At 40.7% G+C, this 10,525-nt stretch overlaps 1 protein-coding gene across 4 annotated transcripts in view; it reads right to left on the bottom strand.

The window, feature by feature from the left end:
- Nucleotides 1-5,078: 5,078 nt before the first annotated feature.
- The window catches only part of ASB7 (ankyrin repeat and SOCS box containing 7), a 43,629-nt gene continuing 38,182 nt past the window's right edge, over nt 5,079-10,525 (bottom strand). For all 4 annotated transcript variants that reach the window (XM_084641351.1, XM_084641349.1, XM_084641350.1 and 1 more), the window contains one exon: nt 5,079-7,670. In XM_084641351.1, the coding sequence (XP_084497477.1) occupies nt 7,531-7,670 (140 nt within the window). In that variant the 3' untranslated portion in view covers nt 5,079-7,530. The remainder of the gene's footprint in view (nt 7,671-10,525) is intronic.

The following is a 10,525-nucleotide window of genomic DNA, read 5'->3' as shown; positions in this document are numbered from 1 at the left end:
GGCAGGACACCTGACCCCAAAATCTCCAATATGTCCGCCCCCACCCAGCTTCTATTCTTTTAGTGCCCCAGAGTATGCCTATCCCCTCAAACTCCTCCATCGGCCTCTGACCCCATCCCCGGGACCCTCAGCTGCCCTCTTACTTCTGGGAAGGCCCCAGGGCCCCCCATAGTCTACACCTCCCCATCGGTCTTCAGGGGGTGCCTGGCTACCCCCATCTCCAGTCTTCGAGGGGCCAAATCCTCTCCCCCCCAAAGAGTACCAGGATCATCACAGGGAGGAATAGAGCCTTGTCCCCTGGCTGGCAGCCAGAGCTAACTCCTGCCCAGCCCTGACAGCTGGGCAAGCTCCACCCTGTGGAGGGATTTGATGACAATAGTGGGTTTCCCCATCACATGGGAAGGGAAACCAGCCCCCAGGGATTCAGTTTGCCTGCATGGTAGGGCCCTGTCAAGAATGGAGAAGCTGCATCCCCACACCACACAGATTCCAATACTCTTTAGTGAAGCTGGGCAGTGGCCCCCGAGACTGGAATGGGCAGCATCTGGGCAGCCCCTGAAGACATATGAAAGAAGACTGGCCCTGGGGAGGTCAGCATCAGGGGGACTAGAGGCACATAGGGAAACCCAGAGCCAACAGGCTTTGAGATCAAAAGGCTGAGAGCTTCACCAGTACCTGCCCTTTGTTTATACAGACAAGATGTAGGAGACTTGAACTCTGCTAGATAGGGTGAGAGAATAGGCTGTCATCAACCTGTGTAGCAGCTCGCAATGGTTGCCTTCCTGGGGAGGCGCGTGACTGTAAAAGAATAGCTAGTGAGAGGGGATTTCCTCCACAGAAGGGCCTGAAAACGAGTAATCCACAGGGAAAAGCCCTATAGAGTAGGCAGGCCTGTAGGTCCTCTTCAGGTACCTAACTTTTCATTTCCTTAGTGGTGTGGCTTTGAGTCAGGTATGTTAGGAGGGTAACAGCCCTAACTACTTCACAGCCCAGCTTATATTAGATTTTCTATTTTGTAGGTTTTTATAAAGCATTCTTAAGTAGGTGGTTGGCTGCGCAGGAGCAGACTTACAAGTGGGGTGCAAATTCGGCAGCTAATGAAGAAGACACGAATACACCAGGAGTGGTGATGCATACGGTTATGTACAAAGAGTTTCTCCATCAGCAACCCTTGGTGCATAGGAAGGAATAATGGCCTACAATCTCATTTATTTATTTTTTTTAAAAAAAGAAAAGACTACAGATTTCAACAGATCCACTCAGGATACACTTCACTACTGAAGTTTGAGTAGATATACAGTGAAAGAAATCAAGTTGACAACAGCTGCTCCAACAACCCGTGAAAAAAATCTCAGTCACAGCAACATTTCAAACCTTTCCTGTTAATGGTGGGAAACTAATCTAAACTTACTGGCTACCTATTTTTAGAGAAGGCCTAAATCCTGTTTCTCTCTCCCCCCTCCCCAGGATTTTTTATAATGTAACTAACTATGGAGTTGCTAGCAGTGCACCTCCATAACCTTGTAAATAAATTTCAAAAAGACTCTTTCACAGCAGGGCTGAAAGTTGAAACTCCAGTGGAGTGACTCTGGATTTATGCCAATATAAGAGTAGCATTTGGTATTCTATATAACCGAGCTATTATGTAACCAGTAGAGCAGCGAGATTACAAACTTTTGCTATACATGGGACAGTAATGCAACTGTAAACCTAATCTCTACAGTTATTCAGTTTCTATTTTGCAGCTTTTGTACATAACAGTTTAAAAAATGATGAAGCTATGTCCTTCAATGTACCTTGCTATAAAACCAAAAACAGTCAAGGAAATTCTGTAAGGGGTGCTTCCTCCAGTAGACCCATTGTTCTCAAACACACCTCATACAGGACGATGCAAGCTCCAGTACCTGGTAACAATGGGCAAGTTAAGAGGATCTCTTGCTTGTGCTTCCATATCCATACATAAAGAGAACCCTCTGCACCTGGGTCACACCCTTTTCATGCAGAGAGGGAGATCAGCCTACTCGGCAGCAGTCTCCCTCACGTCCCCTGGATGCCACAAAGAGCATTCCGAAACCCTGCAGCATTACGAGTGAGCAGAAAGCATTTGAAGTACAGATCTTGTCACTGGATAAAGCAGCTCCAGGTTCCAAGTTCCCATGGCTCCTCCTGCATGGCGTGGATCCCTAGAGAACCCAGTGGCTGAGGAAATCGTGGCAGCTCAGCTCCATGAAGTAAAGTACGCTTCTAGGTTTCCTTGCTTTCATGAAATTAAGCTAAAACAAAACTGTTAGTTTTGAACATTATAACTCAAGAAGTCAACAAAAAGTAGAACAGAAGAAGATTCAGACTTGCCAGTGACAGCAGCAATGATAAAAATTTCAGCACATGTATAACATTTTTACAGTTTCAAAATACAATTCAAAAGCCCTGAGATAGGTGTCAGCCTCAGTCTACAAACGGGAAAAAGAAAGAATAGAGAGAGGTGAAGAGTGTCTGCCAAGGCTACACAGAAAGTCAGTGGCAGAGAAAGAAAAGAACTCAAGATTAAGCGTTCCTAGCTCCCATCCCCTGCAGGCCATTCTGCCTCTAATAATAAGTCAATTTTTGCATCCACTGTTTACAAAAATTGTTTTTTCTGGCATCACGACAAACAACATACTTTGTCACATAAAATAAAGCACAATTTCTAGTAATGTAGGCATACTGATACACTGGAGTTTGTTATCGATGTATAATCTTATTTGTCAACAGTTTACAAACCCATTATTGCTGTAAACAACTGTGTATATCATTAGTTGTTTTTCAGCTGACAATTGAACAAATGCAGGAAATAGGAAACATAAACAGGAACACCACTGACAACATAGCATTTAGAAAATTCACTAGTCTTCCAAATCTGTCCAGTCTGTTAGTAACATCATTACACAGCTTGGAGTTTATTAGTCATGTTGTAATGTGTTGCACAGAATCTTCGCATCCAAATTCAGTTTTTGCACCTTGCTCCTCAAGGGGATGCTATTAATAGGGAAACATCCCCTTCTCCATCAGCTTTTAGTAAAGTATAATATTTGTGATGGCTACTGGAGCAATCATTAAAGTTCTAATCCAGTTCCCTCCCTCTCCACGCTCTTAATGCCCCTAAAAAAGTCATAACTTGTACTTTACAAAGACTCCTGGTGGACCCAAGCTGTTTGTTTGGTCTCAGTTCACACCTGAATGATATACTCAGAAGTAGCCTTGCTTATTCCATTTTCCAGTATTTAAAAAAAAAAAAAAAAAAAAAAAAAAAAGACATTGCATACTGACAGATCCATTTGCAAGACATGACTTCTATTTGGCCATCATTATTTGCACATGCAGATGATGAGGGTGGTGTAAGTTTTATAGCTTGTACATGCAAGTGAGTGTATAGAAACGTGTGTATGGAAACGGTTAGAGGCTGGGTTGATCCCCTTTTGGCAGTCCAGCCCTGACTGCCCAAGTTTGCCTTTAGATTTACTGATGCAATGCACTAAGTTCAGGGTGATCTGCATTCATTTCTCAATGCAGAACTGAGCCTCAACAGCTAAGTTTACACATCATTAGTTATCCATTGTCATGACTGCATTAAGGGTTTTCAGGAAGGACAGACACTGAGGGAAAGCTGCAAAGTGATACTATATTATTAAAACATTGGATTAGAAATAAATAGAACATAAACCCAAAAGATTTTAACCAGATTTAAATATTTTTAAAATTCAAACTGACCCAAAGCAGAACTTACATTACAAAAGAAGAACAAAGTACATCATGATACTGATAACACAAAAAGGTGCATGGAAGCTAGATTTGTGGGCAAATTGTAAATTGCTCTTATCCCAGTGACATTCTGGGCTCTGGATCAACTTTATTCAGAAGTTAAGATTTAAAATTTCCATATGGTCCACTCTGGTAAACAAACTATACGTTCTCTTTTGCTTCAGGGCGTCTGTATGACAAATTAATCACGCTAGTCCTCTTTGTCCAGATGTGTTCTCTTGTTATTGCCAACTATAGCCAGAAAACTAAATTCTCCACGCTATCCCAAGGAAGCCAGAGTTATTCCAAGCATGACTGATGATGAATTAAAAAACCAAAACACTCAAAAGTTTTTCAAACTAACAAGTATTGTCTATAATGTAGTAAATCGTTTAGAAATAAGGTAATTAAATAATCTAAAAAACCCACTCTTACTCTGCTGTACATTTATAAACACATATTTACAAAAATCTTTCTGCTTTGTTTTTAAAGGATGAGGTTTGCAGTTTATTAATGATCAGAATCTTTTGCTTGCCTGTTTCTTTGGTGTATTTGCCAATTTTACTATTATTATTATTTTAAGGTTCAATAAAATGACCACCAATGTATATTAAAGGAAGGGAACTAGGATATGTAATACATTTATATTATGTACTCATCTTTCCAGATTCTATTTCAAAAGATTATGGAAAAATCAAATCACTTCTGTGTTTTCTAACTACTTGTGCATTATACCCATTTAGGAGAGTGACAACAGAATAGAGTCACAACATTCAAATCTAGTTAGGCTTGAATGATGAATAAACCCTGTATTTTACTAACTTAATTATGTGCTACAGTTTAAGTATATAAATAGTCCCACTGAGGCCAAGAGGACTACTCAAGCACATGCTTATCTGTAAGACCGTAAGTGCTTTGCTGAATCGAGACCCTCAGGCCTGATCCAAAGCCCAGTGGAAGTCTTTCCATTGACAGCAGTGGGATTTGGATCAGGTCCTTTGACAATTTAGCCTTGCTAAAGGGGATTAGATTTCTGCAATTTTTTTTCTTTTTTTAAAGAAAGGTTTTGCACTGGCCTAAAATGTAAAAAAGTGTTTCCTTTAAATATCAGTTACTAAAAATACCAAACCTCACTCAATAAATAATGGAATGACACACTTCTTCATTAAATAACATTTTTGTTACCAGCAAGGTCTTTCATAATTTTCTGAAGTCACAGCAGCAAGACAGAACAAATAATTTATCTTAATATGGATTCTGACTAAGATATAGTCTAAATTATTTCAGAAAAGATTCCTGTAAAAAATGCATCTTCACTGATGGGGAAGAAAATGGTTTAAAACCAAACAAGTTACTTAGGAAAGCAGATGAACAATATTAAATATTTAAAAACAAAGAATGTTAAGGTTCTGTTTCTATGTAACAAAACTGAAGATTCAGAGTTAAGAGCTGCCATCCCATCCCTAATGTGCCTCATTATGCCTAGGTACTGCAGAACTTAAAGCAGAAGAGATCAGCCCCTAAGGTGTTTTGAGTATTCATTAAAGGTACTACTAAACAGCACTCTCCCCCCCGCCTTCCACCCCCCCACACACACTATAATGCCACCAATGTGCTTCAGCTATGACCTGGAGGAAGCCTTATATATAGAGGAGAGTTGTCTTGCCCAGTTATTCTCTGACCTCTTTGTTGAGGCTGCCAATAAGGGTCCACATTAGCAACAACTGTGGTGACTGGTGTGGACAGTGGACAAACTCGCTTCCTACAGGCTGCTGTTATATTAACTATTGGTCACTGATGAAGCAGGTTTGATTTGAATTGGTGAGTCAGAGATGAAAGGCTCCACATCCCGCTACCCCTTCTCTGAGCCACTGAGTCTCTAAAATCACCCATTGTTCGGAAACCTGTTCAAGGCTAGGCACAATAGGGTGAGATAATCCTTGCTGCCATGGTTCCTGTGCATCCATCATTAGCAATAAGATTTGTGCATGAGGAAACTACAATCCCTGGCTTCAAGGAATTAGGGATGAACCAGCGGAGTTAATCTAAATGTACTTGCTTTCCTTGCTTTCACCTTTTTTTTTAAAAAAAAAAAAATTATGTAACATTTTGAAAGGGACAGTGTGAAAAATGAAGAGTCAACATGGTTTCCCCAATCTCCCAGCTTCCATTGAGATCCCTAGTATGAGAGAGCTGCTGCTATTATAAAGGCTCTTTTGGAGCCACTACAATGGCAAAGCAGGAGTAGAAAACATGGACAAGAACTTTATACTGACTCCATAATCCCTTGAAAATGAAAACAGTAAAATGGTTGCACATTTTGGCCCATTTCTGTTTGGTGCTGAGACCTTCTATTTCCATTGACAATTAGGAACAGGCTCTTTATCAGGTCAAATTAATGCTTATGATGAAAACAGAAAAGCCAAATTTAACTACTGAAATCACTTGCCGGTTTGAGGTTAAGAAGAACCCACTTAGTGTTTGCAAAATTTAAGCTTCTAATGCTAAGGGGACTATTTTCTTGTCAGTGCACAAGGAACACTCAAATTAATGGGGGTTATGTGCACTTATCAGTGGAGACTACATCCTAGTCAACTTCAAGCAAATCAAAACCAAAATGTGAACACAACAAAAAAAACTTGTAACCCCTTTAAAATAAAAGTACTTAGCCAAATAATAGCAATTTAAAGAGAGATCTGGCCTAACAACCTGTATGCGAAATTTCATCTCAAAGGGAAATAAAACAGCTAAATTATACATTCAGCAAATTCAGGGATTGTAACAGCAACTGACATTATTATAGCATTGCTGTATCAATGCTACAATAAAGCCGCAGTTCCTATTTTCACAAATAATGCATTGAGGCTAAGTAAGAAATGGTGCGAAAGTCACACAATCATGGACAAAATACATTAGAAAGATTATTGCACAGGAGGCACTGTATGAGAAACAGAATACATTGGCTTCAAAATCTAAACTTGTTTCCCCTTAACTTAATGTAAAAAATAGAGACTGTATGACTCTGTGCAGTGTACTGTCACTGTTAAAAATATAGTTACAAACAATAGCTCACTTACAGGGAATATCAGGAAAGCAGAGATCCTGGATTTATGGACATCCAAACTACAGTAATTAGGAAAAGAACAGTATAAAAAGAGCCAACTTATACATTTTAAAATTGAACAGGGTGACTGTATTTTTAAAAAGTTTCCATATGGCATTTGTACAGTATGTCCCAGGAAACCATGGTTATGATTCTCAAAATGATACACATGGGCAGAGCTTTAGACCTACACAAAGTCCCATCAGTCAAAGAGACTGTATGGACATAAAGGTCTGCCCACATGGGTCCCTTTGCAGGACTGGTGCTTTAGTCTCCAAAACTCATTTTGTTTAACAATCGCTCAGATGGCTTACAATACTATGCATGCCAATCAGAACCAATCACTTCCTTTGAATACGCTATGTTCCATTTCCATTGCAAGTTTGCATGCCTCATTTAAAAAAAAAAACAAATAAATTTTTAAAATGTAATATTGTATAGAAAGCTTGGACCTTGTAAACTTGGACCAAGAAACCAAAAAATTAAGACCTTCTAGCATGTGGTATAAAAAACCCAAGGACGTGTATACCTGCCTTCTGACTTACAGAAAAATCAGAATTTGCATAGGATATACTTTGTGCAAGGCAACAAGCCTCTTTAAGTATATGGAATATAACTAAGCTTGCTCAGAGTTCTTTTCTTCATGGATATCAGATATCATCAAACTTGTGTTTTAAATAGTCTTTGATGACCTTGGCAATGGGTAGTTCATCAAGCAGTTTTAGGTTTTGAAGGCCTATACACTGGCGGATTTTAATTCGGCATAGATCTTGCAAGTTTCTGGGCTGTCCTGAAATGAAAGACAAAAGGAACATATTTAAGTAAGATAATCACATTTAAGATGTGCCTCAAAAGATTATTTATATTATTATATATTATTTATTTGTCCAGCTCTGAAGACGAACAAGCAGTCTACTTAGAGGGTATGATTTAAGCAATTCAAGGATCATATGGCAAAGTTTAATAATCCCACTTTCCCCCTCCAACCAAGAGAAAAGGCTTTTAGCTTCTAACACATTCACAATGTATGTATGTCCCTGCAGACTGAGTTGAGACCGGGGCTGACCACAGTTCATGGAGGTAATGCTCTGCCAGTACCACTGGCACGTCAGCAAAAGCATTAATGGCTAGATTTTTCTGAAGAACTGAGTTCCCAGTTAGGTTCATTATCTTTAAAGGGAACTGCTGGACTCTGAGCAGTTTGGAAAGTCAGCCCCCAAAACACTTAACATAGCCAGCAGTATCTCAGAATAAATGCTGTGGAATACTTTCACTCTTGAAGTTTATGCATGTCACCGGTTACAGTACACAAATGTTTTAACTTCAAATATTTCCTACATTGAAAAAAATACACCCCTAAACAATTAAATCACCATAAAAGCAGCAGATGACTGTGTGAGTGGAAACATCTTACAATTTGTTTTCAATTACCTTGAATAGACCGGGTACCAGGGACACATGTAAATGCTTATATTGCTATCTCAAAATAATCTGTAATCAGTAGACCTTACTGCAATCCTTTGTCATCTTCCTCATAGTTAGTGGTGAAAGGTGGCATTTGCCTTCTCAAAGAAAGAAGAGAGGCACAAATTGCACTAAGTAGACAATTTGTATTGTTTTCCCCAAAATCATTAAAATAAACATGTAAACACTTTACTCAGCAGAAATCAAGCTGAACAATTTAAATGAAATATTTTCCAGTTTCTTCAAGATTTCTTAGATAGCAAACATGTAAATAAGGATCTTGTCTCAAAACAGGCAATACTTTCAATAAAATGGTTATTGAGACCTCTGCAATCGCAGGTTATAAGGTAAATGGTCTAATGCTACCAGCGCAGCTATGTACATTAGGCAACAAGGCTACAATATAGAGGTGATAGGATCTTCTCATCCTCTAGACTTGAGTGAGTCACTTTATTGAAGGCATATTCATCTCAAGTTTGGAGTTACTCTATTCCAAAGGAGAGTCTAAGGCCTTGACTACACTACAGAGTTTTGTCTATGTAAATTAAGCTGACAATCAAAAACTGGTGTAATTACATCGCTTGTGCATGTTCACACTACACTCCTTCTGTCATCAGAACATGTCCACAATTGGTGCTCTAGCATCGACGGGGAGAGCAGTGTACTGCGGGTAGCTATCCCACTGTGCTACTCGCCACCTTCTGCAGCTAGGAGTTGTGGGAAGACAGAGTGGATTGCAGTGCATCATGGGTGCATGCTCAACGTCCTATGATGCAGTTCTTTCCGTCCCAGCATTCCATGGGCTTCAGACTGCATTTCGCAGCATTTTTCAACAGCCCCTGTTTATCTCCCAACATCTCTGTCTGAAAGGATAGACTCCCACACTGCTCTCTACTGCCGCAGTCACTGTTATGAACACATCGTGGATGGTCATGCAGTACCTCATGAGCTCCCAATCTGAACAGAAATCAGAGTTGCCTGACCTGCTGTGTGCCAAGGAAAGAAACAGCAGATTACTTTTGGCATTCACAGAGCAGCTGAAGATGGTGGACCGTTGCTTTTGAGCTCGGGAAACAAGCACTGAGTGGTGGGATCATGTCATTAGGCAGGTCTGGAATGACTAGCAGTGGCTGCAGAACTTTCGGATGCAGAAAGCCACCTTCCTGGAACTGTGTGCAGAGTTTGCCCCAGCACTGTGGCATAAGGACACCAAAATGAAAGATGCCCACTCAGTGGAGAAGCGCATGGCAATCGCAGTGTGGAAGCTGGCAACTCCAGACTGCTATTCATCAGTCATGAATCAGTTTAGAGTCAGGAAGTTGACCCTTGGAACTGCGTTAACACAAGTGTGCGGGGCCATTAATTACATCCTGATACGAAGGACTGAGAGTCTTGGCAATGTGCATGAATAGTGGATGGCTTTGCGGCAATGGTGGATTTCCTAGCTGCAGAGAGGCAATAGATGGCATGCATAATCCAATTTTGGCCCCAGACCATCTTGTGACAGAGTACATCAATAGAAAGGGGTACTTCTCTAGGGTACTGTAAGTGCTTGTAAATCACTGTGGGAGTTTCACTGACATTAACCCAGGGTGGCCGGGGAAAGCGCATGACGCACACATCTTCAGGAACACTGGCCTGTACGGAAAGCTCCAAGTAGGGACTTTCTTTCCAGACCAGAAGATTCCAGTGGGGGATATTGAAATGCCCATCGTGATCCTGGGAGATTCAGTGTACCCATTACAGCCATGGCTCACAAAGCCTTACACAGAAAACCTGGACAGCAGCAAGGAGCGCTCCAACAACAGGCTGAGCAGGTGCAGAATGACCATGGAATGTGCCTTTGGCAGATTAAAAGCGCACTGGCAATGCCTTTATGGAAGGTTAGACCTAAATGAGGAAAACATTTTGCACGCCCCATAATATTTGTCAGGCTAAGGGTGAAAAGTTTCTCCCGGGGTGGAGAGCCGAGGCAGACCGCCTGGTTGCTGAATTTGAGCAGCCAGATACTAGGGCTATTAGAGGGGCACAATAGGGGGCTATTTGAAAGATGGAGGCTTTAAGTCAACATTTTGATCATGAGTCCCATAATACAGCACTCTGACATGCCTTCTTAACTTGCCGCCTTGCATGAAAATTGTGATGTTTCCTGACTGGGATTTGTAGTTGGCAAATAATCAA

Source organism: Lepidochelys olivacea, assembly GCF_965140295.1.
Source record: "Lepidochelys olivacea isolate rLepOli2 genome assembly, chromosome: 10".
Classification (NCBI taxonomy): Eukaryota; Metazoa; Chordata; order Testudines; family Cheloniidae; genus Lepidochelys; species Lepidochelys olivacea.
This window is presented reverse-complemented; position numbering and strand designations above follow the sequence as displayed.